Source organism: Antennarius striatus, chromosome 11, assembly GCF_040054535.1.
Source record: "Antennarius striatus isolate MH-2024 chromosome 11, ASM4005453v1, whole genome shotgun sequence".
NCBI classification, from domain to species: Eukaryota; Metazoa; Chordata; class Actinopteri; order Lophiiformes; family Antennariidae; genus Antennarius; species Antennarius striatus.
Window position 1 is genome coordinate 20,445,656 of NC_090786.1, and position 26,354 is coordinate 20,472,009.

At 42.6% G+C, this 26,354-nt stretch overlaps 2 protein-coding genes across 2 annotated transcripts; both read right to left on the reverse strand.

Moving 5' to 3' along the window:
• Positions 1-4,198: 4,198 nt before the first annotated feature.
• Positions 4,199-8,508, reverse strand: emx2 (empty spiracles homeobox 2). Its single transcript, XM_068327732.1, has 3 exons — positions 7,819-8,508; positions 6,584-6,768; positions 4,199-5,384 (listed from the first exon to the last, which is right to left on the reverse strand). Exons 1-3 carry the CDS (start codon positions 8,207-8,209, stop codon positions 5,217-5,219), a joined length of 744 nt encoding a protein of 247 aa, XP_068183833.1. The 5' UTR covers positions 8,210-8,508; the 3' UTR covers positions 4,199-5,216.
• A 1,474-nt stretch (positions 8,509-9,982) lies between these two features.
• On the reverse strand, positions 9,983-25,663 carry eif3s10 (eukaryotic translation initiation factor 3, subunit 10 (theta)). Its single transcript, XM_068327244.1, has 22 exons — positions 25,500-25,663; positions 24,905-25,095; positions 24,685-24,821; positions 24,096-24,259; positions 23,475-23,674; positions 21,255-21,463; positions 20,992-21,163; positions 20,137-20,241; positions 19,891-19,989; positions 19,670-19,786; positions 19,339-19,524; positions 18,806-19,153; positions 18,198-18,302; positions 18,012-18,125; positions 17,423-17,545; positions 17,006-17,159; positions 14,499-14,680; positions 14,260-14,342; positions 13,523-14,175; positions 11,137-11,248; positions 10,513-10,688; positions 9,983-10,232 (listed from the first exon to the last, which is right to left on the reverse strand). The coding sequence occupies exons 1-22, from the start codon at positions 25,546-25,548 to the stop codon at positions 10,060-10,062; spliced, it is 3,852 nt and encodes a 1,283-aa protein (XP_068183345.1). The 5' UTR covers positions 25,549-25,663; the 3' UTR covers positions 9,983-10,059.
• Between the last annotated feature and the right edge of the window lie 691 nt (positions 25,664-26,354).

Here is a 26,354-nt window from a genome sequence, read left to right on the forward strand (position 1 = left end):
ACCCGCTGAGTGAAATGGAACGACTGTCAGAGAAGCTTGTAATGTGGCTGGGGGCTTTGTTTATCGATTAAAAACAGCATCGATGCCAGGCTTTGGGTGTCTGTGTCCCCGGCTCTCAGGGTATCGCCATGAAAAGAATAATAAAATAGAAAACTAGACGTCACTCAGAGAGAAAACTTTGGCCAAGGCAGCTCAGTTTCCCTTGTATGTTATTGCACCGAGCAGGTTCACGATGTTGGACCATCAAAGGCTACCCTTACAATTCAGAATTGCACTGGCATCATTAAACGTTTAATAGATATGCAAGGAAAAAAATATCATTTAGGAATGTTGGTTTTCTTCCACTGACACCAAACTGAATCAACACAGTTTCAGCTACAATCTGATCTGGATTCTAAGTCCTAATTATTTATAAAGGAGTGCATTTTCACCATATCCAGAATATTACTTTGGTCTGGATCATATTTTGATTTGTGATTGATCTCACAGGGAACTTATCAAGCATTTTTTAAATCCCAATATTGCAGGTGTTATCCATTAATACACAAATACAATTATTATTTGTCCTTTGCTGCAAAGGTAAAGAATCCTTGAAAGGAGATTCTGAATCCAGATGCTTCTCTCCATCACTGTCTATAACGGTACCGTCTATCTGACCAAAACCTTCTGACCTTCTGTGCAGCAACAACAGAACTTTGCAAAGCCTACATGTAGCTAATCAGGGCAGGAACAGCAAACCCTTTCCTTAAATTTGATATATCATTGTCATTATTACACTTTTTAAAAAAATATATTTTCACCTGCTCAAGAAAAAGTGGAAGAGATCTGTCTGTCAGCCACAGAGCACTAGTCAAGACAGGAATAAATATATATATATATATATATATATATATATATATATATATATATATATATATATATATATATATATGAATAAATAAATAAATAAATATATATATATATATATATATATATATATATATATATATATATATATATATATATATATATATATATATAATAATTAAACGTTGTCCATACATCAAGCTAGATGTGATGTTGGGGCATTTTGTATTTGTTTCATAGACAGATCTCAATCACCATTCCTCTTTCATATCCACACAAATACTGAATTGGAGCATTTTGTTATTGCTGGATTTTTAACGTTTGTATATTTTTCATTTCCATGATTACGTCTTCAATTTAAGTTCCTCCTATTAGTGGGATTTCTCACATCAAGTCATAGCTTTTCCCTTTTTTCACATTTTTGTTTTTGTATGTCCACATCTCTCATGTATTATAATTTTATTTAGAAAATTGTTAAATATTTAAAAAAAAATTGCAGTCAAAAATAAAAATTAAAATGCGTTATGTCTTTCTCTTTTAAGACAGATGTGAACTGATACAATTAAATTAAGGGCTTTTTATGTTATTGAACGCAGTGTGGGAAAGCGCTGAATGTGCGTAAACGCACAACTGCTTTATAAAAATGTAACCTAAAATCACAAGTACGGTAAAATAAAGAGACAAATGTAATTAAAATAAAATTTGCGCTGATGTTTCATGTCGGCCCTAAATGCTGACTGAACCCGTAGCAAATTAGAAATTGCTGCGTTTGGAAAACACAATCACCAGAGCGCATCACGGCCCCTCCCTCCTTATTATTAATGAAGACAGAAACTGAGTCCGAGGCTCCGATGTTTAATTTATTATTATGTAAGCCATTTGAAGGGTGATTGTATGGTAATTGTTCATTAGTCTTGTTCATTTGTCGCTGCACCTTATGTCAACGCCAAGAGAGCCGTGTTGGGTTCGTTCTCCCGTTTCATGGATCAATTTCAGAGGCAATTTGGGAAACAGGGACAGATCGAGTTAGTCCTGCGTTCGGTTCGAGGAAAGGTGGGCCCTACAGGTGCCACCCCAGGGACTGGGTGGAATAAAACATCCAAAGCCCCCCCCCCCCCCCCCACGCAACAAACAGCCCATGAAGAGTCACCCCGACAGACGCGTCTTCTCCCAACTTCAGACATTTCAGCGCGATCAGTTACCGACTTTTAGTTCCAACACAAAGCCTGCCTCTCCTCCCTGCGCCGCTATTCAAATTAGTGGTGTCAGCGGACGTAATTATACCTACTAATTGCAGATTAGAGGTTCAGGGTCATTGGGGTCGCTTGATCGGACTGAGTATCTTCTCAGTGATGGATAATCATTTCACACTGCAGACAAAATGTTTCATGCAAGCTGCGCTTTAGTTCCAACGTTCCCAAAAGTGACTCGATGGTGAATATTTGAGGAATAATTGCGCTGTTGAGGAGCTGTGATGTTTGAAGGAGTTTGCCCCCCCCCCCTTCCCCCCTCAGGAAGGAACGGAGCTGCTTAAATTTTAGATAAGCGGGTCAACAAAGGTGGTGTAGGAAGAGGGATGTGATCGCACCTGAGGGCCCGTTTCCCCCTCACAGCACCTGCACAGTTGGAATGATTTTAATGGATCAAATTGCGCTTTAACAAACGTCCAAGATCATAAAAATGATAATATTTATCAGCCGATTTTGTTTTTCTCGTATTTTTCCCCCCCAGTGGGTACCTTCATAATAAAGAGCCGCTTTAAATTTTATTCAGTCACTTGGAGTATTAAAGCAGTCCGTCAGTCTCTTAATCTGGTGCATAAGGCATATTTTAAATTTGGATTTAAACTCACATTTATGTCGCTAAATGTTCATGTCAAAAAAATAAAATATATAATTCCCCCTCCATAAATAACGCCACTGCTAAATTTAAAAATTTTTTTTTATTTTTTTAAAAGGACGGAGATATTTGCAGGTTAAACTGGAGTGCATTTAAATTAATCAAACTGTGGCAGGCTCTAATGAGAAGCAGGTCCTGTCTCCTCAGTCTCTATACAGACGCACAGAAGGGGGGGGGGGGTAGTGCGCCAAATTTGTTTGCGGCAGATCAAGGCTCACCGCCTCCACTGCACTTTCTTTATCTTAATTCCAACTTGAAAAGATATAATTATCTAGTTTGAACAGGACTGCTATCAAATCCTTCTTTAGAGGCAGGCTGGGGAAAAGCTCGAGTGGATTGTGAAGCTCTGAGCCGCTCGGTGTTGCCCGAGATAGGAGTAATGAAGTTGTGGAGTCCGGAGATACAAAGGGCATTAACCTCATTAGCATGAAACCTTTTCTTCTAACTATTGTGGGACCCTTTCAGGCCTCTAATCCCCCCCTATTTCAAAGCTGAGTTTGTAATAAAGCTTTTAGTTTAGTTTTTTTTTTTTTTTAAAGATAATGGTATTCTCTAAAGATTTTTATTGAGGTTATAATCTATGGGCCGATTAAGAATTCCCTAAATGCCCCCCCCCCCTTCCCTCCTCCCTCCATTCCAAACCACAAAAACAGTTTTTACTTTATATGAAACAATTAAAATACACGCATGCACCCCGCAACCGAAAGCCCTAGAATTAGGTTTGTTATTTATTCACGAGATTTTTTTTAAAAAAAAGAAAAAAATCCTAATCCCGTTTAAAACATGCCTGATTTTTTTAAGTGCTTCATTGTTTTGTTATTCATTTGTTTACGTGAATTTCCAGCTGTAAATAACAAATAACAAACCGGTGGTGTCGCCCTGTAAATAAACACTAATGCTCCAGCAGCTCTCTGGACGACGGAGACAAGACAAGATTTTAAACAAAGATCCCATTTTTGAGGCGCATCGCTTCCTGCTCTTATCGCACCATGAGGGGTAGTCAGATTGTCCTAAATTATGTCCAACCCAGCCCCCCTTGGATGAGTGGATTAAGAGATTAAAGTGGACCACTGGGCAGTGCGTCCCCTTTCCCCCCACACCCACCCACCCCCCCTCCGTCATATAACTCGCATGATAATTGCCTAAACTGATTTGCACTTTCACAAAAGCTGGGGAGGGAATCTCTGTCGCTGGAGCAGAGAAGATGCTGCAGCCCATCAAATACAAATACAAAAACAAATACAAGGAAATAGCAGTGTGTGCGCGTGCGTATAGTGTGTGTGTGTGTGTGTGTGTGTGTGTGTGTGTGTGTGTATGTGTGTGTGTGGGGGGAGGGGGGTAGTGTCCTAAGGTAACATCAGTAACCTCCAGCTGCTGTGTATGAATAAAAACCTCTACTTTTACTGCGCGCAAACATATTGATAAAACTTTATTGACAAAATATTGACAATTACATACTTCTTGGAAGTATAATTTGTGTTAGAATTGTAGCAAACTTAACACAAGCACAAAAATATTTACATTCTGTAAAAGAGGGTTGAACAGAAACAATAACTTTTAGCATTACTGTACATGGAATACGCTCAGTGCTTGGAGTTGGTTGTGTTTTTTTTTAACCTCAATTCTTGGATTTAGTCCTTCGGGGTAGTTTTCACTGGAGGGGGTCACGTCCTGACAGAAGGCTGCGTGGGGGCCACAGCGACACATAGTAAAGCTTTAGGTTAGAGGAATGTCCTACCTTCCCTTACTTGATCTGTGGTTTGATTTTTAGTTCGTTTTTTTTCCTCTCTTTTTCTTTAAAAAACGACTATTACGCAGCACCGCTACTTCATATGTTTTCACAATTAACTTTTCACGAGGATCATTAAAGACTGCACACTTTGTAAAAAAGAAAAAAAAAAGAAAAAAGCACGACATCTCTCAGTTTGAAAATAGATTTAAAAACATTTGTTTTTCTTCTTAGTTTTTGACAAAAAAAAACCTTAAAATTAAAACAACTATACGATGGGGGGGGGGGCGTACCATGCAGTTCAAGTTTTACAAAAGCAGTTTTGGTGTTTTGGTATATTAAGTGGAAACGTTTTGTGTGTTTTTTTGTTTGTTTGTTTGTTTGTGAGTCTTATTTGTTGTTTTCGTTAACTGTCTGAAGTGCAAACGTCCAATATGAATTGGAGAAAAAAAAAAAGAATTGTGGTAGATGGGAGGTTGTAGTGGTGGTGGGTATAGTTCGTGGAAGGGTTCATTTCGCTCGACTGAGACGCGATCAGTCACATTTTTTTTCCTGGGTGGCGTGGATTGACGGATCCACGTGGGTGACAGCGGGTGTCACCAGCCGGGTGTCTCTCACCCTCAGCTGCCGATCTCCAGAGATCTGAAATGTGACATTGGCTTTTTACCCTCTCACTGTGTCCACACACCCCGTCCTTTTTTTTATCCACGTCCGTCCTTCGATCTGTCGCTCCAATAAGTTTTTAATCGTCCGAAGTGACATCAATTTCCTCCGGACTCGCCTGTTTGGTCGCCAGTCTCCACCGGTTTATGTGATGCGAACCTTTCTTCTTCTGTTGGGACTCCGAACCCTCCTCCTCCAACTTCTGCCGCTTGAATTTCGTCCTTCGATTCTGAAACCACACTTTTACCTGAAGAGGAAGAAGAAAAAAAAGACAGAAAACAAAAGGAATGGATCAGTGTCGTCAGATGAGCCGCCGTTGCGCACGACGCAAAGCCGCGCTTTAAAAGGGACGCATTGTGCGTAATAAATAAATGCAGGCAGCGGTGTGTGGATATCAGGTAAACTGTTACCTGTGTCTGACCAGGACACGACTAACAACCCGCAAAAAAAAAAAAAGATTAATTCACAAGAAAGCGTGGATCGATGTCGATCGAAATTATTACACGCACGTAGAGAATTTACACATTTAAATCCAGCAAACACACACACACACACACACACACACACACACACACACACAAACGTGTCTGAAAAAAAAAGACTCATGCAAAGTAGGTCAGATGACGTTTACACAGACTATTTCTAAGTCAAAAATGCGAATGTAACATGAAAATAAAGGAGTCGCACCCACGCCGCGCGTTTATTTTCACCCACTCCGGCTCAGATCTGTTAACAGGACTGTGGGGAATTAACAAACATCACAATCGATAAATTGTCTGCTCGTTTTTTGTTTTTTGTTTTTTTCCACTCTGCGGCCCTCGAAGAGCTTAAATGGCAACTGAGGGGAGTTTAATGAGCCTTCGTGGGTCTGATGACGCTTCATTTCTCCCTTCAGCTCCTCAAAGGGCCCCGCGGTCCGTGGAACGACACGGGGACAAAAGACGGGTGGCTGTGGGTTCAAACAGCAGCCTGAACAGACGCACCGAACCCACCCGGCCCCAAAAATGTCCAACGGCTTCATTCACGTACATTTAATTTTGAAAGAAACATTTTTCTCCCTAAATAAAGTAGTTTAACCCCCCCAAAAAAAACAAGGTTAGGCTGATTCATCCAGCCGAAAAGCCTCCGTCCTCCTCTGACAGCGAACACTTTGGTGACTGATTATTTAAAATCATCCTTATAATATATATATTTTTTAAATTTCCATTTTATAGCGACCTTATGAAGCTTCATTGCGCCATGTCACGACAGAACAGCACATAAATTCCACGATATTCATCACAATGTGAGACACGTTGTAATGGGAGCTACACACAAATATCTGGGCCCAAAGAGAGAGGCAGACCTGTGCGCCACAACACGACCAACCACAAGCAGCACGTAGAATAAAATTTAAAAAAGATAGTATATCCATGTTGATAATTAAGGAAAGGTGTGTTTTCTTACCTGAGTTTCTGTGAGGCTAAGGCTGTGGGCGAGCTGTTTCCTCTCTGCTCCCACCACGTAATGGTTTTTCTCAAACGCGTGTTCGAGTCGCAGGAGTTGCGAAGGTGAAAAAGCTGTCCGGATTCTTTTGGGTTTTCTGGCCAGCGCGTTGTGCAAAAGAAAGCTCTCTGGACTCGTTTCATTACCTGCAAACGGGCAGACAACGAGGGTCCGTCATCTTAAATTTCACAAGGGTATAAACATTTAAATGCAGCAGCAGCAGCAGGCCTGCGCGCAGAGATGGACAGAGAGCTGCTGCAGAAACACCAGAGCGCAAAATAAAAATAAAGTCTGAGGGAAACTAGACATCATTCGATAAAGTAAGATTTGTTATCGAATGTGCTGTATTTAATATATATTTGTATAATATGAATGTAATGTATCATTGATTCTATTTAATGAAGGGAACATAGAAATAAATAACAGCGCAATCCTGGGTTGAAGAAGGTTATAAAAGGATTATTGTAAATATAATTAAAATCAAAGCAGCCAATTCAGTCGAAAAGCAGGTTTAAAAAAAAAGAGCACTTTAGAAATACACCACGAAAATGTTCATAGTAAATGAGGTGAATTGTCGTAAATTATTTTTTTTTAAAAACCCCAATCACTATATATGCACCAAAATACAATAAAACGTGGGAATAAAAGCAGAAAATAAGAAATAAGAAGTAAATTTGCACATTAAGTCTAAACTTGACCTGTGAGATGCAGGTCAAATCATTTAAATAATTATCGTGGTTCTCTCTTGAATTTTTTTCTAAAAATGAAGCTACGCCAATAATTATCCAAATGTATTTCTTTTTTCCACCTCTAAAAAATAAAATGTATCTATGAGGTTAAAATGTAAGAAAACCCTTGGCATAAACAATGGAACATTATTTTAATTCATTGTTACACACGGATATAGAAAAGAAATATATACATGTATTTTTTAAAAAAGTATATATATACATAAAACCCTTTTAATTTTAAATATATGTATATTTATTTTTTAATTGCGTCAATTCATTTGTGGAGAATTATTTCAGTTGGTTTGCCTTGAGTCTTTCAAAGTATCTCTACTCAGCTTCCAATAATTTGAATTTCCTCTCTATCCTATTTTTTCTGGCTCAGAGAGGAAAAAAAATCAGCCTGTTCAGCCTTTCGCCATATTTCGCGCGTCAAAGTGAACCAAACGAGTACTTTTGGTAACTTACCTTGAAACCTATGACCCAAGTACCTATATCTGTGTAATAACCAGGGGTAGAACGTAGACGGGTCCCTTTGCTGGCTGCCAAAAAGCGGGTGCGGACTGTGTGAGGAGGAGAGCGGGTGAGCGGCCAGTGCGTGCGGCGGCGCCACCGGGTGAACGGGGACCGCGGAGTTCGGAGGATGAGAGACCGCCTCGGCAAACACCAAGTCCGGGTTCGAGTAGACTCCCCTGCCGCCGGAGTGAAAGCCATTGAGAAAAGGGTTCATCTGCCCGGAGTTTGCATAACTCAGAGCAGCTGGCCTGATGGGCTCCTCGGAGCGGGACGCCGGTACGGGGTTATCCTTCGCCACTAGTGACTCTATAGTGAAACACCTCTTAGGTGTGGGTTGAAACATGTTGCGATAGTCCAGATTCCCCAGTTCAAAATTCTTTCTTGCGTGCTTCACAAAAGTACTCCACTCCAAAGAAGAGGCTCAAGTTTCTGCGCAGTAAATAAGTTGAAGGGGGGGGGGGAAAGGCGACAGCGCGTCGAGAAAGCCAAAAATAAAAAGTGCGCGGCTACTCCCAGACTAATCCATGGATGTGATCGTTTTCCCCGCCGTGTTCGCGCAGGCAGATTTGTTAGTTCATGAGCCTAATTAGCGCTGCAGCCCCATAAACTGCTTCCTCTGAAGGCTGTAATGGCATGGTGATTGGTCGCCGCCGCCGCTGCTCGCCTTAAGGTGGGGAAGGGGAAGACGCTTAAAAAGTGCGTCAATGGGGAAGCAGGGGCGCGGAGAGGCGGACTCCGGCGCGCAACGCCGGATGGGTTCGTCAGGAGAGGACCCCCCCCCCACCTCTACGTGCGCGCGTAAAAACGCGCGTCCGCGCACATATCTCCAGGACATATGGATCAGTAGAAAAGCTCTGGTGCGCTTATTTGCATGTATGGCTTATAATGGACTCAAATGCATTTTAAGTTTGGGTGCGTGTGTGTGTGTGTGTGGTATTACTATTAACAAGTGATTGTTTTTAGTTTTTGCAGCGCTGCTAAATTAAATTAAATCTGCTCTAGTAAAGTAGATTTCCGTTGCCGCACCTGCGTAAAAATATTTATCTCGTTATTTTTGGTCAGTCAGCCGTCACTTGTCCCTCATTTTTCTGCTGTTTGGATTTGTTCTTTGTCGCTTAGTTGTTTTCTAGAATCACATCCAGTACTCTCTTTATCAGATAAATGATGTCTAGGAAGCGCAGAGGTGATTTAACGTGCAGAAACCCACCGGTGAGGCGTTCAGGGTCAAGTGTCGGATGCTCTCTGTACCTGTGCGCAAGCCGTGGCCTCTTCAGGGCCTCCGCGCTGGTCACCACGGCGTTATGTCATTTAAATGTCACCGTGGAACTGACATTTTTAAATTGAATACGTTAATTTGTATTCATAATGTGTCTTTATTTTTAAAATGTGTACATTTCAAATTTACTGTAACGGAAATCCTTGTGTAGTCTAAAACGGAATATCGAAAATGCGTATGTTAACAAAAACAGCAGAATAGACAGTAGTATTAAACTGATCGGTTTAATCACCCAAACTAGAGTAAAAAGTAAATTCCGTTTGTTGTTCATCTCTTTCCACATCAGACCCATAAATATTACAGCTTAAACGTGGATCCACCTGATGTTCTCACCCCAGTTGGATGGGTTGTTTTATTTTATGATGGGATCTTTTTTTATTCTCAGGTCACAACAAACTCAGTCAATTATTATAAAAGCCAAAAATATTTGAGGTTTTTCTTAAAAAACGCTACTGGTTTTATTATTTTCCAGCATTCCAGCTGCGGTTTGCGTGGATGTGTTCGCGCCTGCTCCCGAGTGGAGTCAGTGCTTCCAGTGGTGATCTACCGACCTCCACTGGCCCCACGGTGGAAGTGAAGAAAAGGTGCAAACGTTTGAGAGGAGCTTTAGGAGGCTTCACAGCGTCAGGTTCTCAACAGAGGTTTGGAACTTCAAGGGGGGGGGGGGAACTCTGTTGTCCACAATGACCCATCATGACACTCCAAACAGAAGTGACCGACACAGAAACACGTCTGTTTTGATACCATTTACACCAAAACACAACATCATGGTGAGCAACATCTTTATTTATTAATGAAGGCTTTGCTGATACATGTCGCTGATTTATCATTTTAGTTAACTTGTTAATAGGATACTGACCCCCCCCCCCACCCATCTAACAATAAATCAACCAAGGCCATTTGATGCAGCATGTTGCTCAGCGGCGGACAGTCGTCCAACCATCGTCATCCGTCTCGTTCTTGGTGCGACGAGGGGTTTCTTTGTCGGTGCGCCATCCTTTCTCTCCTTCGGCGTCGCGCTCCCGGTTCTCTCTGGGTCTCTCCCGGTCACGCTCCTCCCTCTTGTCCTCGCCTCCACGACGCCAAGAACCTTGTGAAGAAACGAAGATGGTCTGTGTACAGGATCACACTGATTTTACAAGTGTCACTCTGGTGGAAACGCTTTTTAACAGCTGTCAAGGGGAGGGAAGGTAAATTGTGCCCTCTGCTGACGGATCACACAATCTGCTGTTGTTCTGAATGGAGGTCACACGTCAGACTAACAGGTAAAGCTTGGAAATGTAACCACAGACACTGATTTGAGGATAAAACAGACAGACGTGAAGCGGAACTGTTTTCCACCTTGAATTATTGAATGGTGCTCTGCTCACCTCCTTCATCCTGACTTCTGGGTGGGCCTCTATTATCACGCTCCACCCGGCGGTCTCTGTCACGTCGGTCACCACGACGTTCTTCCCGGTCATGGCGGTCGTCGTTGTCAGGCTCATCTTTACGAGCGTCTCTCCAGGAACTTCCTTCGTCGGTGCCTCTCCTCCAAGTGTCCTCTCTGAACACACAACGAAACCATCAGCACATCTACAACTGGAATATCTCTGATAGCCCCTGCATGCATCGCCAAAAAACGGTAAGAGCCAAACCAATATGATATCTACCCCAACGCTGTGCAACACAGGCATCAGTATGACATATCCTCCACACCTCTGGTGGGCACAGAGTAGTGTGTTTTCAATAAATGCTATAGAGAAGACGATCAAGAGTAACCATAAAAAACATCTCTCCATGGAAAACTCAGACTTTGTCTGGTCAGACAAGAAAGACACGAATAAAGTAGGTCCGTTTACTTCTGGCTACTTTCATTTGTTCTTCCTTTGTGGGTTTAGACATTTAAGATCGACTGGATAGGTTCACGTCTGAAGTTCGCTGGGATAGACTTCGTCCTGTAACAGTGGTATGGGAAATGAACGAATGAATGGATGTAGATTTTTCAAGCAAACCTTTGTGGACGCCGGTCACTGGATCTTTCCACTTCGTCGTCTCCATTATGGTCGTCACCACGAGGAGGACCCCAGCTCTCTTCTCTGGCCTTCTCTCGCTCACGCCAACCACCTGCCACAGAAACATTTGTCACAATCCCAGAAGCCATCTTCTTCTTTTCCCTTCAGGGGTCGCCACAGCGAATTGATTGACTCCATCTAACCCTGTCTTCTGCATCCTCTTCTCTCACACCAACTACCTTCATGTCCTCTTTCACTACATCCATAAACCTCCTCTTTGGTCTTCCTCTAGGCCTCCTGCCTGGCAGTTCAAAACTCAGCATCCTTCTACCAATATATTCACTATCTCTCCTCTGGACATGTCCAAACCATCTCAGTCTGGCCTCTCTGACTTTATCTCCAGAACCTCTAACATGTGCTGTCCCTCTGATGTACTCATTCCTGATCCTATCCATCCTGGTCACTCCCAGAGAGAACCTCAGCATCTTCATCTCTGCTACCTCCAGCTCTGTCTCCTGTCTTTTCCTCAGTGACACTGTCTCTAGACCAAACAACATCGCTGGTCTCACCACAGTTTTGTACACCTTTCCCTTCATTTTAGCTGAAACTCTTCTATCACACCTGACACTTTCCTCCACCCGTTCCATCCTGCCTGGACACGCTTCTTCACCTCTTTTCCACAATCTCCATTTGTCTGGACTGTTGACCCTAAGTACTTCAAATCCTCCACCTTCTTGATCTATTCTCCCTGTAACCTCACTCTTCCACTTGGGTCCCACTCATTCACACACATGTACTCTGTCTTACTGCGGCTAACCTTCATTCCTCTCCTTTCCAGGACAAACCTCCACCTCTCTAGCTTCTCCTCCACCTGTTCCCTGCTCTCAATGCAGATCACAATGTCATCTGCAAACATCATAGTCCATGGAGATTCCTGTCTAACCTCGTCTGTCAGCCTGTCCATCACCATAGCAACAAGAAGGGGCTCAGAGCTGATCCCTGATGCAGTCCCACCTCCACCTTGAACTCCTCTGTCACACCTACAGCACACCTCACCACTGTCTTACAGTCCTCATACATGTCCTGCACCGCTCTAACATACTTCTCTGCCACTCCAGACTTCCTCATACAATACCACAGTTCCTCTCTGGACACCCTGTCATCAGCTTTCTCCAGATCTACAAAAACACAATGCAGCTCCGTCTGGCCTTCTCTGTACTTCTCTATCAACATCCTCAAAGCAAATACTGCATCTGTAGTACTCTTTTTTGGCATGAAACCATACTGCTGCTCACAAATGTTCACTTCTGCCCTTAGTCTAGCTTCCACTACTCTCTCCCATAACTTCATTGTATGGCTCATCAGCTTTATTCCTCTGTAGTTGCCACAACTCTGCACATCTCCCTTGTTCTTAAAAATGGGCACCAGCACACTTCTCCTCCATTCCTCAGGCATCTTCTCACTATCTAAGATCCTGTTGAACAACCCAGTCAGAAACTCTACTGCCACCTCTCCTAGACACTTCCAAACCTCTACAGGTATATCACGAGGACCGACTGCCTTTCCACCTTCATCCTCTTCAAAGCCCTCCTCACTTCATCCTTAATAAAACAGCTTTGTTCTCTCTCATTCTCCACATTCATCAACTCTCCAAAGTACTCTTTCCATCTTCCCATCACACTACTGGCACCTGTCAATAGACTTCCATCCCTATCCTTAATCACCCTAACCTGCTGCACGTCCTTCCCATCTCTATCTCTCTGTCTTGCCAACCTGTATAGATCAGTCTCTCCCTCCTTACTGTCCAACCTAGCATACAAGTCATCATAAGCTTCTTGTTTGGCCTTTGCTACCTCTACCTTCACCTTACGCTGCATCTCCCTGTACTCCCGTCTACTGTCCTCAGTCCTCTCAGTGTCCCACTTCCTCTTAGCTAACCTCTTTCTCTGTATACACTCCTGTACCTCCTCATTCCACCACCAAGTCTCCTTATCTACTTTCCTTCCAGATGACACACCAAGTACTCTCCTACCTGTCTCCCTGATCACATTCCTGAAAGTCATGAAACACACTTCCTTTTTCAGCTCCCAGCAGCCATCATTAACCCAAGTATTTTCCGCACTATAAGGCGCACCTAAAAGCATTTAATTTTCTCAAAAACCGACAGCGCGCCTTATAAGCCAGTGCGCCTTGTAAGCCAGTGTGCCTTATAGTGCAGAAAATACTGTTTTCGATAGATTTTTAACAGCTAACAGCCTCCAGGAAGCACTTTTCTCTCGAGAGAAGGAGAGTTGCGAGTTTATTTCAAAAAGATGTCTCGCTTCTCTCAAAGAGAAGCGAGACATCTTTTGAATAGAGACATATCCCGAAAAGAGCAGAGGCTTACCAGGCCTGCCCAGGGGCTTCCAGGGTTTGGCGTCATCACCACCACGGCGTGGCCCATCATCCATGCCTCTTCTTCCACCTCTGTCATCATCTCCTCTGCGAGGAGGACGGTCATCATCGAAGCCCCTGCGAGGAGGACGGTCATCATCAAAGCCCCTGCGAGCAGGACGGTCGTCATCAAAGCCCCTGCGAGCAGGACGGTCGTCATCGAAGGCCCTGCGAGGGGGACGGTCATCATCGAAGGCCCTGCGAGGTGGACGGTCGTCATCGAAGGCCCTGCGAGGAGGACGGTCGTCATCGAAGGCCCTGCGAGGAGGACGGTCGTCATCGAAGCCTCTGCGAGGAGTACGGTCGTCATCAAAGCCTCTACGTGGAGCACGGTCGTCATCAAAGCCTCTGCGAGGAGCACGGTCGTCATCGAAGCCCCGGCGAGGAGCACGATCGTCATCGAAGCCCCGGCGAGGAGCACGATCCTCTTCATCACCACCCCGACGAGGAGCATGATCCTCATCTCCGCTTCTGCGTGGACCACGGTCATCCTCGCCTCCACGACGAGGTCCTCTGTCATCGCCACCTCTACGAAGACCTTCTCCTCTTCTGTAGGGCATCTCTCTATCCTCTCTGTCATTATCACGGCCCTCCTGTCTCCAATCCCTGGAGACAACAGGCATTGATGAGTAGATGCTCATGGTTCAGCTGGTTTATCACAATGGTAAGATCAGGTGAGCAAACAAATACCTGTCAGGGACGGGACGACGCCAGTCAGAATCGCCTCCTTCTGTGCGCTTCCTCCATCCTCCCTCCTCCTTATCGCCCCAGTCCTTCACAATCATATCACACTGATTAAAAAATGTTCTGCTGGCAACGGTCACGTTTTGTCTGAACGATTCTCATAAACCTTTTTTCAATAAACCTTTTGCAAACTGCAAGACAACAGTAGGCTTTGAGCCTCAGTTTAAGAAGAAGCCAAATCGTACCTTTGGTTTTTCTTCTTGGGGTCCTCTCCTCTCCTCCTCACGTCGGCGTTCTCGCTCTTCGATCTCTTGCTGACGGGCACGTTGCTTTCGTTCCTGCTCCTCAAGCTTTCGCAGACGCTCCTGGTACTCCCTTTCCTCTTCCTCTCGCTGCTCTTGTTCCAAGCGTTCACGCTCCTCACGCTCTGTACCAAACACATGAAATTAACCTGAGACGCCTTCAAACATATTTAGTGTTGTGAGGAACAATAAAACCCTCTGACTTTATTAATCTAAAATTCAATTGTTTCAGATCTTAGATATTGATCATCAGGATAAATCAGTTACAAATGATTAACTCACTGAATCAAAAAGGCTATTTACCACCAACTGTTTCAGGGATACAAGCAGCTGAGAAAAGCTTCCTCCACAGGGTGGTCACCCCCACCCACAGAACATGTATCGCTATAATAGTTTGCCTTTTTCATTGACGTAACAGATTAAAGTGTAATTGAGCATCCGCTACAGTAGGCGGCAGTGGCGCTTTAACGTCTACATGTAATGTACCATTAACAGTACAGATGGAGTGTGTGCAGGAGCATTTAATCCTCTGCTATGGTGTACACACATGCACACATACCCGCCAGAAAGCATGTGGGAGTCACAAAATGTTTTTTTTCCTTCTGGGGGATGAGCAGAAAACAACTAAGAAACACTGCCTTGAACCAACACTGGTCAATAAAATTACCTGAACAGACTATTCTGAGAAGCATGAAGATAGTGACCAGAGTTCTCGCACTAACACTCCTTTTTGGAAGCATTACAAAGGCTCTTCTTCCAAGACTCCAGAGGCTCATTATTTACAACGTTCAAGACTTTTCAACAATGAAAACTCACAGAAGTGTTTGACCTTGCAAAATCCCCCAGAACACAACAAACGCTTGTCCAGGAAGTCACTAAACATTCAAAGAACTTGAACTCTCTCGTGTCTGCCAAGGTCAGATTTGACTGATGTGAGAAATGGTATCCTGGGAGGTGGAGAGTGAATGATGGATACCCTATTAAGGTCGCTACATACTGGTGCCAACACAAAATGAAGAAGAACCATTTATTTGTTGTACAACAAAATCACCAGGTTAGCGGGTAGAGTTGGCCTTGAGCGTGACGCCAACATAACTTAATGTTCTTGAGATACAGGTTGCCCGTTGATGATAATGGGGGGAACCGAACTGCCTGGAGAAAACCCCATTGAGATAAGGAGAGGACAGTCTACACAGAATGCCCAGGACCTTCTGGCTGTGAGACAACAGTGTAAACCACTACGCCACCATGCAGGTAAAAAGTAATCACTAAAGGTCATCATGTAGAGGTCAGTGTGAACATAAAGTCATCTTGTAGACAGTAGTGCCAAGAACAGTCTGACTACATTTTTACATTTCTATAGAAATGTGTACATTTATCTATACAGTAATACCTCTGTACTCGACCATAATCCGTTCTGAGGTGGTGGTTGAGCACCGATTTGTTTGAACACCGAAACCAATTTTCCCATAAGAAATAATGGATAGTATTTTAATCCGTTCTTACCATTTAGAAAAATACCTAAAATATTATAAGAACGTGTATCTAAACAACAATGAAGACGTAAATGTGCACAAGCAGTACATGATAAAGATAAAGCATTATAAACCATTTTGTATAATTTACTTTACGTTTTTGAGAGCGGTTGATGGCACTAGCGTCATCATGGAAGGGGAATCCCCTCCATGATGACGCTAGGTAACGCGCCTTCAGGGGTTTTCTCCCTTCTCTCTCTCTTCCGTGGAGGTGAATCTGGCTGGGCAGTAGCCTTCCTCTTTTCTTTAAGAAGGAACCTGTCCATTGTCAGTTGCTTCCGCTTCAAGATAGAGGAAATGGTTGACTTTGCCATTTCGTACTGCGACGCGAGGTCGGACACTCGTACACCACTTTCATATTTTGCTATAATTTCCGTACGTCTTTGCGTACGCAATTTGCGTACGTGTTACTCCGCTGGCGGTCTGAGTCGAACTGACGCTTACCCGCTGGCCGAGGAGCGCGTTCGGGTCGACTCGGCTAGTCGAGTACCGAACATCTGTTCGGGGTCCGATACATTTTCTACTCGAATTTTTTGGTCGAGCACCGATTTGGTCGAGTATAGAGGCGGTCGAGTACAGAGGTATCACTGTATATGTAAAGTACATATATAGAAGAAACTCAAACAGATCAGACACTGAGAGCACCGGAGCGCAGCAACCTATCTGGAAAGTAACCATCATTCAACTAAAATCAGTCCACAATCAACATCGCAGACTGGAAGTCATTTCCATGAAATTTGTCAGGTCCAGTTTCACTTACAACATCCAGAAAAATGAAAGGGAAGCTGAAGATAATCTTTTTCCTGAATTACACCACTTGAATGGCCTCACCAACATGTCTACTACAGGTTCCTACACATCATGTCCTTCAGATCATTGAGCGGATGTGATCTGATGTGTGCAGAAATGAATTACCTTTCTTGAGCTGCTCCTCGTGGATACGCTGTGCTTCTTCCTCCTTCTGAAGGTAGAAAGCATTGCGCCTGTCCTCTTTGCGCTGCCTCTTCCTTTCTTCCATACGCTTCTTCCGTTCCTCCACCAAGCGCTCCTGGAAAACTTTCAGTTTTTCCTTTGAAGACACAAGAATATGAGTGAACAAACCGCTGTTTGATTGATAGTGCATGTACGCAGGAGTGGACCAAGCAATTGGGTTTGGATTACTGTAGCCCAAATTCTTCTAATTTTCATTTTAATGTCCTTCACCAAGGAGGCTACACTTCAGGTATTGGCTTGTCTGTCTATCAGCAGGATTACACAAGATGTACTACAGGTACATCTTGTAGGGGAAAGTGAAGAGAAGCAACAACAACCTGCAGTTTTCAGTCGTCTTACCTCATAAATAAAACTACGGGCAGCCGTTATTGTGGACAAGAAGTTGTCTTTGTCATCCATCATCCTGGACATGCGCTTCTTGTGCTCCAGAGCCTTCTCCCGTTCAACTTTCATGTTACTGATCTACAAGAAGTAGAAGAAAATTTACAGTCTAGATAATAATCTGGGTGAACTTCATTTTTTGTTGATATGCAACTTTGATGCTTGATTAATGAATGCCATTAATTTTTAATTAATTTTAATTAATTTTTTTATACTGTTTTATATTTTAATTCAATTTTATACTGTTTAGATTTTATTTTATACTGTTTATATTTTAATACTGTAATATTTTTAAATTTTATACTGATTATATTTTAGTTATAGTTTAGTATATAAGTCCTGTTAGTGCTGCATGTGTCTGTCTGTTAGTGTAGTGTATGTCTTGTGGTATGTCCTGTGATGTCAATGTTTCCTTTTCTCCTGGTGTTTATCCAGTATTATTTGTTATTTAATGCCTGAGCAGTGGATATATGCAATTTCCTCCGGGATTAATAAAGTATCTATCTATCTATCTATCATTTTCACTCATTTTTTCCTTAATACACACCCTTTCCTCCTCCTGGAGCTCCCATAGTTCCATGTCCTTGACACGTTGCTCCTCATAAGCCTTCTTAATAAGAGGAATCTCTTCAAGACGTTTTGCTCTCTCAAAGTAGTCAATCTGGAGAGACAGAAAATTATCATTTTCAATTCACATGCATATGATGTTTTCTCTGATCTACCACTCAGCCACCTTCTTCTCCTGGTTCTTCAGACGCTCCTGAAGTTCTTTCTTCTCCTTCTCCAGCTGCTCCACTTGTTTGGCCATGATGAAGTCAGGATCCAGCTCTTCAAGGTCCTGTCAAGACAATTTCTTAGTTTTTTGTTTTTTTTTACTTACTGAAGACCTGCCAACATAAGCTTTGGCAAAATTTGCTTAGCACATGCCACCCACTCAACATTTAAATTTACTATGAAGAAAATAACTCAGTGCATTCTTGACAAAAAAAATAAAGAAAAAGAAAACAAACATTTTGAGAGCAGACATCTGGCTCAGACCCATTTTTTAAAATTTCTTGCACCAGGGCCTAAAATAACATCCAGTCAAAGACACAACTTTGAGAGTAACTGCTTAACAACTTGCAGTCAGACTAAGTACTGTATGTTGACAACTGAACTGAAATAGATGCACCATTTTCAGCAGTTGATAGTGAAAAAATGTATCAGCATACTTTGAGGCCAAAATGTGCAAACAGGTTGGCAGGTCTTCAGTCATTCAGTTCTGAAAAAGGTAAGTTCACATCTGCAACTCTGCACGTATTTAGACTTCAAACTACTGAAATGTGATTGGTTACACGATACCTCAATATCAATATCCTTGAAGGCCTTCGCTCCCAGTTCAGTCTTCTTGATTTGCTCCAGCCGTTCACGAACTGTCTTTTTCTTGATCTGCTCGTGTTCTTGCATGATGCGCTCCTTCTCCCTCTCTTTGGCCTCCTGCCGTAGACGCTCCTCCTCTGCCTTCCGAACCTTTTGCATTTCTGCTTCGCGTTGCTCCAGCTCCTCCTTCTCACGCTGGATATTTAGACTCTCCAGACGCTCCTTTCTCTCTTCAATGGTCTGTCTGCGAGCCAAGATGCGCTGATGATCCTTTCGGGCATTTTTAAGATATGCAGCTATGGCCTGCTGGTTTTGCTCCTCACGTTCTTGCTGAAAAGAGACAAGAACATAATAAAGACCTGAAGAATAAAGCAGAGTAAACTAAAACATATTGTGAACCAGAGTTGATGGAAGCACCCCTGAGTATAAATGCAAGCTAAAGCTAATCTGGGTCACTGATCAGCCAAAAGCTTAATGTCAATATGTAAATGAGAGTCAAGTAAAAGTGAACTCACCAGGATGGAGGCCGGTTTGATAACATGGATGGCTTTGGCCAAAGAAGCAGACATGGCAGTAAGTTGGTTCCTTATCTGCTCCGAGGGCATGTTCTGCAGGAACGGCCCAACAGGGGCGTCTTCTTTGGTGGAGTAGTTCAGGTCAGAGCCAAAGCTCAGAGTTCGAGAGGTGTGATCGATACGAACCTGAAGGGAAAAGGATGTCAGCCAAGTAACACACAACGACCGAAACTGAAGACTGGACGTCTCCTGGACTACGGTAACATTTTGTCAGTTCAACATTAGTTGTAATGCATTAAAACCACGTAATGTCTTCTGAGCTCAAAGCTACCTGCAGATCACAGTGCCGGGCAGCATCCACAATGGAACGCTCCAGCTGGAATGCATCCACAAATGGAACAAGGGAAGCCAGACGGGTGAACTCGATGCTCTGATATATTTGTGCAACCTGATAAAATAGACACAGAACAATGGGAGAGATTAATACCACTTGATTGTCAAAATGGTATGGGCGAGAAATCTGCTGGAATGAAAAATAATGAAGTTAATTACCTGTTGCAGGAGCCTCAGGATAGTATTATTTTGAAGGTGAGGGACATACTGCTGCAAATCCGCCTCCTTCTCTGCCTGGTCTTTTACCCAGCTCAACACCTAGTTGGAAATACATTTGTCATTTAGTAGGATCTGACTTTCAAAATAAGTCTAATCAGAAGAATTACGATCTAAACTAAATCTACAGAAATACAAAGACAGATGGATGCTTTTCGAATTATCAGTCCCAGTCACTCCATCTTTTACCTTGGTCACTCGTCCACTCAGTTTCAGAGGATGAAAATCGACTTCCAGCCAGTTGTAAAGTTCCTTTACGTCAGGTACCACATACTGAAGCAAGTTGAATCTCACCTAGAAGGCAAACATTAAAAAAGGATCTATTTTACAAAACCTAACATCTCTACTGTGTCGTTAATGGCACTTCCTGTCCTGAACCGTTGTCATTGGTTACAGCAGATCTATCTATTTTCAATCTCCAGGGCTTTAAACACAGCATGCACTCGCAAACATACTAAGTTGAACCTGGCTTAAGTTAGTCTGACTAGAAGTAAAATTAAGGTGGAACTTCTTGAGCCACTATCGATTTCTTGGGCTCATTCAAGCTGGAGTGCTGGACCTTATCACCAGTGACCTTTAAGAAACGGGTCAGAATAAGCACTGCACTAGTTTATTAATAATTTAATTAAACAAACATCATCCCTGAACAATGGAATCATAATGACATCCTGTCTTTCCCATCAGGTCAGTCTAACAAAAGCTTGGATTAAACAACCCTGTCTTAGCCAAGACTAGTTTTCCAAGTCTGACTAAGAATTGCGCTGATAATGTTTTGTCATATTACCGTATATAATGATGTTTGCTTCCTGGAACTTAGTCAAATGAAATTAAAGCAAACTAACTGGAATAAGTTTGTCTTATTTGATAAGCTTGTGTTATGGAACAGCTCAGTTGAAAATCGAAAAATCCAAGTTTTAAACAAATTATCTTTAAAAGAAAATGATTAACGATGGACATTAACTGTGACCAAAAAGAATTCTTGGACACAAATATAACACAGAAAAAAAAACCCCATGAAGCTGCTGTTGTAAGTGTGACCAGTACCATGTCATTAATGAGGCTCTGTCGGGTTGGGGGCGACTGCAAGCCCAGAAGCGTGGCCAGTCGACGATGTTTTTCCACGATAATGCCGTCCATGTCCAGCAGCCGAGCGATGTCGGTGCGCTCAGGGGTGATGGGAATAGACAGAGTCGCCAGGAGGACTCTGGTGGACATCCTGAAATATCAAAAGAGTTATCAACCATTTGGTAATCACCAGAGGGTAATGTGCATTTCCAACAATGAGCAACAAATTTTAAATAAGATACCTCTGCATTTCATCTTGGGTTAGATTTTTACGCATCTCCCTGGAGAGGTGGTAAAGGCGGTGGAGAGTACAGGCATGAAAGAGAGCATTCCCAGATTTCCAGAAGACAGTAGACACCTTGTTGTAGTAGTTGGCCATCAGCTGGGGTTTGGGAGGCTTCTTGGAAAGACCAAACAGCCCATGGATGTCCTCAACAGCTTTAAATGCTTCCTAAAAGAAGCACAAGCACAACACACATTAGTAAGAAAGCAGCTTGTACGAAGATGACGTCGGCTCCAGAACAATCTGTGCTTCACCTCAGAAATCAGTCGTAATGTGGATCCTGCTCCCTACATATGATTTATGTCTCGCTGTTGAAAACAATAAAACTATACTGAGCAGTTTGAAAAGGAAAAATAAATAATATTTTTATGAATCCAATTCAGTCATGCATTTTATGAACAAAAATTTAGTTGGAAACGCATTTGGACTCCAAAGTTGGACTCATTTGGTTGTTTTAGTCCCTCAAGCTCAATGAATGTCCTTTTCAAGGATCATAAATGTAAATGTGACACATGATGTGAGGAGTCATGTTTCTTGTCCACCCTAAAAAATGACTCCTTGTAGGTTTTAATAAGTATCTAGTCCTACACTGTAGATTTTCCTTTGTTTTGTGCTGGCGGCTCCACTGTAGCTTCTGACAAGCAGTCAGGAGTCTTTTCATTAAACAGGAAATAAATAAATGTTTGTGGTCCAATAACCAACAGGTCACACTGTGTTGTGCTGCATACTTGTGGCCACAGGCTTACTACTGAATAACAAAGATAAAAATTGAACAGCATGGAAACAGCCTTCAGAAATGACAGGGAATGTTCTGTTCAAATGGATCCAATCCATTCCCCATAATGACAGAGACTATTTGATACAAAGACAAGGGGTGATCAAATGACTCCAGGCAGGATTCAACTGAAGGACGAAGTCCATTCATCAGCAGGTACCAATGGACCCATGGCCAAGGAAGACAAATGGTTTGAGAAAGATTCAGGAGACCATCTATTTAAAAACTTGAAAAGCTGTCCTCTACATACAATGCAGTTTTGGGTTCCCTCCCCAGGAAGCTCAAACCTTATTTGCATGACTATGGAGAGCAAACAACTCAAGGAGCTTCAGGCCCCGTCCACACGATTTTTAAAAAAACTGAACTTTTTAAAAACACATCGAAAACGATTCATGTCCACACGACAGCGTTTTTAAAAAAATCTCCGTCCACACGTAAACGCACCAGTGCGTTTTCGAAGACGGCTATAAGCATGCCAAACCATGTGGTGGCAGTATTGAATCAAATTGTATCCAATAGGAATCCTCTGTGTTTTGTTGTCACAACACACGGGCCCATAAATATGACGTCACAGCGGTTTTCGGTGCAGGCAAGACGTCAGCGTTTTTAAAAAGTCGCGGATACACCGTCCACATGACAACGCAGACCGTCAAAATCCGTCATTGTGTGGACGGGGCCTCAGGGAGCCAACGTTCCAAAGGTGAAACCTTTAGAGCAGAGTTTCAATGATTCCCTTTGTGATTTAACTCCCTGGACCCCACCCACGAGGTCAATCAACACAACACAAACAAATTAGGTATGGATTAACACAGTCTTGTATGTCCTGAAACCACCATGACCTGAATGTATGAGAATCTACACCAACATATCAACTCAGACAGAAATATTAGTTGGTCAAAAGGAAATTCAAGTGCTTTTGTTAACCTTATTTAGAAGATGAACTGATTTAATCATAGAGGTGGGTAGGCCATCAAAACTTGACTCAACTCGACTTTCCCCACAGAGACATGGGATTTGCTTCACACTCAAACGTAACATGAGAATTGCACACGTGTGACTTCCTCTTAATTCTTGTTTAGCTGAATACGTAAAGATGTCTACAGCACATATCCCTCAGGCAATACAGACTGGGGTCAAAATGTGTAGCTACTACACAAAATGCACTGTGCTAATAATTCATCACTGCAAAATAACAAAACTTCCCATCAAATTTCATGAGAATCTGTGTAGTGTTACTTTAACCCTGCCAGCAAAAAATGGAACCAAACTCCTTGGCAGGGATAATTATTTAGCTGGAGGTGAATGGATGGAGAACAGGAAGTGAAGGACTACAAAAGTGTTCAGTTTTTTTTACATGTAATAATGCATGCAGACATGTTTTTTAAAGGCCAATGGTTGACAGACCTGCCAGAGCTCCATACTGATAGCGCTGTCCAGCTGCACCAAACGGGTCTCCAGGTGCATAGACTGGCTCTCAGGGTTGTTCAGGTTGATGGCGGTACTCTGGTTGTGGTGCCGCTGGATCTGACCCAGGTGCATCCGCAGGTTGTCACAAAGCTTGCGGAACTCTGCTTTACGGGTGTACTGAAGGCAAAACTTGAATGCTGTGGAAAAGATGTTTAGATGGTATTACAGCTGTTAAAAATTATCACTGAAAATATTATTCATTGCTTAATTTTTATTTGTTTACTTTAACATTACCAACAACAGTGACCTAAAGCACTTTGGTCGACTGTGGTTGTTGTTAAGTGCTTAACAAATAAAGTTGGATTGGATTGGAAAGCTGTATGTCCAATCAATTACAGTCAAGATAAAAGGAATGTTCAGAATAAACTTGATGGGATCTGTTTGCTCCTATATTACTGGTGAAAATTTGTGTTTTTATTTCATGAACTTCTGACCCAGCACTAAAATATTTCAAATGTGAAAGTTTTTGTGGGTGGTAACTTTTATATGCTAAATATTACAATTTGGATGTGACTGCATGAAGACAAAATGTACCAAAATTGATTTGTGTTTATCTACCTTGCTGTGCAATGTCATGGTACAGACGCTCCACCTTGGAGTTGTTACGCAGAAGGTCCAGACACTGGCGGTACGACTCCCACAAGAACTTGACCCAGGGAGTGAGCAGCAAGCGATCGGTACGATCCTGAGTGTCCTCTCCACTCACAGCACTCAAAAGCACGCTAAAATCATAAACTCTGTCAACCGGTTGTAATCAAACATCTGTACCATCAAAATACAGTATGAAATACAACTGGTTAATTAGACTTACAAAGCACATTGCTTTACAAAGAATTATGACGTGCAATAGAGACTGGAGTAGTCTGATATTCCATAGACACAATGACATTGTTTGCATAATCAGCAATATTCTATCAACAAATGATTTGAACTTATGTGAAGGAAAATGGAGAGGATTTCAACATCCCTTATTTGAACATTCCCCACACATTGTTAACAAAAAAAGAGGTGATTGAAATGAGTGGGTATCCCTTCTGAGACTGCTGCCCCAGTGACCCGACCCCAGATAATGGGCTGAAGATGGATGAAATAAGAAGTATGAGAAAATAAATGGACATCAATGATGGACACAATTGAGCACAGTCACCTCTCAGGAGTCTGGATGTTGTCCAAATCCTCAATATCCAAAACCATCTGCTGGGACTCCTCCTTTGCAGTCTCGGTTTTCTCCTCTGCCAGCTTCAGGTAAGCCCTGACTACATCCTCCAGAGATTTGATATTCACCTGAAAGCACAAATATTAAACTTGGATCAAAAACCACGTCAAAACGACGTCACATTGGACACAATCTGTCCACAGAATCGTACCTGCTGGCAGATGTTCTTGTACTGGTAGAGACCCTCTTTGGCCAGGTGGCTCTTGCGGAGATCCACGCAGAGCTCCAGGTACTTGAGCATGATGGGCTCGTGGATCTTCTGCCATGTTCGATGTTTCTTGCTTTTGATGACATCATACAAAACATCCAAAGCTGGCTGCTTCTTTCCAACCTCAAGAAACTCTGCATCAACACACAGTAACACCCAGAGTAGCAACAAACACAACACATCTAGCCGCCTGCTGGTCCGTACTGTTCTGTGCTTACGTCTGCCGGCATTGCTAGGCCGGTGCTCAGTAAACGTGATACTACCATTGGCTTAATTACGTGTGATATAGAGAAACTATCTTCGACAATACCGAAAATATATTGTTATCAACATTTTCCACTTTTATTTACTATCTCCAAACGTAAAACAACGAGGACTGAGCCGTTTATTGAGACCAGCTGATGTTACGTCCACGCCGCCTAAGCTAGTGTTAGCCACCCGTTAGCATAGCCATACGCCGCGTAAGCGAGGCCTGTGAAGCTAACGCCGCCAACGAAAGCCTGACATCTGTTGAAAACGAAGCTGGGGTTGTACTCACCGTTCGCTCGTTTCAGTGCATTTTCTGGTCGTTGAAAATACGCCGGCATGTTGGATGGGTTTTAGCGATACTCCAAATTCACTAACTAGTGCAGCTTTGGGTAGAATTCACCAGTCCATCCAGCTCACGCGCCTACCAACGGTCAGCGCTATCTGAGAAAGGAGGAACCTCGTGAGCAGCCAGGCTGGGGTTGCCAGATGCGTCACATGCTTATCCCCCTCCAGGATGACACGTGTTCCAATACATCAAATAATTTTACAGTATTTATTCAATATATTTTCTTAAACATATCAGTTATAATTTAGTTAGTTATGTTACCATGGTAAACTAGGAGTTAAATAAAAATATAAGGTAGATAAGTGTCAAAATTTAAGTTCTTTTTTTTAACGTTTCTCAAACCTGGCAACCTGAATTGTATAAAGTTCCCGTATGATCACCAGTAATGTTGCCAGGAAACTCTCATAGACACGCTGACAAAAGTGACTTCCCTATGCGAATCACGTTTCTGCCATTATAAATAGTGTTCTACTTGTAGTAAATCGAAACCAGACACACGTTTGATCAGTATAGCTCAGGGTGAATAATCTGGTGCTGTGTCATGAATTGCATACTTCAGAAAGAATTGATTGGAAATTCTGTCTGGTTCTTAGGTGGTGACAAGATAGTTACTAAATTATTTAATCATTTTTATATGCATTATCACTATGCGTTAAAAGCTCATTCATTAAGCTCGTAAAATGGAGTGAAACCATTTGAACTTACAGTTTTGTATGTATTTACATGTGATTAACACTCAATGTCCGGATCCTTAGGCACTCTATGTCATGGGTGATTTACAAATCTGGAATGTCAGTG

Bases quoted from the DNA above. Each gene is read 5' to 3' on its own strand.
- emx2 (XM_068327732.1), bottom strand. From the start codon at position 8,209: ATGTTTCAACCCACACCTAAGAGGTGTTTCACTATAGAGTCACTAGTG. The intron at 6,769-7,818 runs GTAAGTTACCAA...GCCCGTTTGCAG, and splicing joins CTTGGGTCATAGGTTTCAAG to GTAATGAAACGAGTCCAGAG. The intron at 5,385-6,583 runs GTAAGAAAACAC...CTTCCTCTTCAG, and splicing joins TTAGCCTCACAGAAACTCAG to GTAAAAGTGTGGTTTCAGAA.
- eif3s10 (XM_068327244.1), bottom strand. From the start codon at position 25,548: ATGCCGGCGTATTTTCAACGACCAGAAAATGCACTGAAACGAGCGAAC. The intron at 18,303-18,805 runs GTATCGTGTAAC...TTGTCTTGACAG, and splicing joins TCAAGGATATTGATATTGAG to GACCTTGAAGAGCTGGATCC. The intron at 17,160-17,422 runs GTAAGACGACTG...GTGTCTTCAAAG, and splicing joins CCCGTAGTTTTATTTATGAG to GAAAAACTGAAAGTTTTCCA.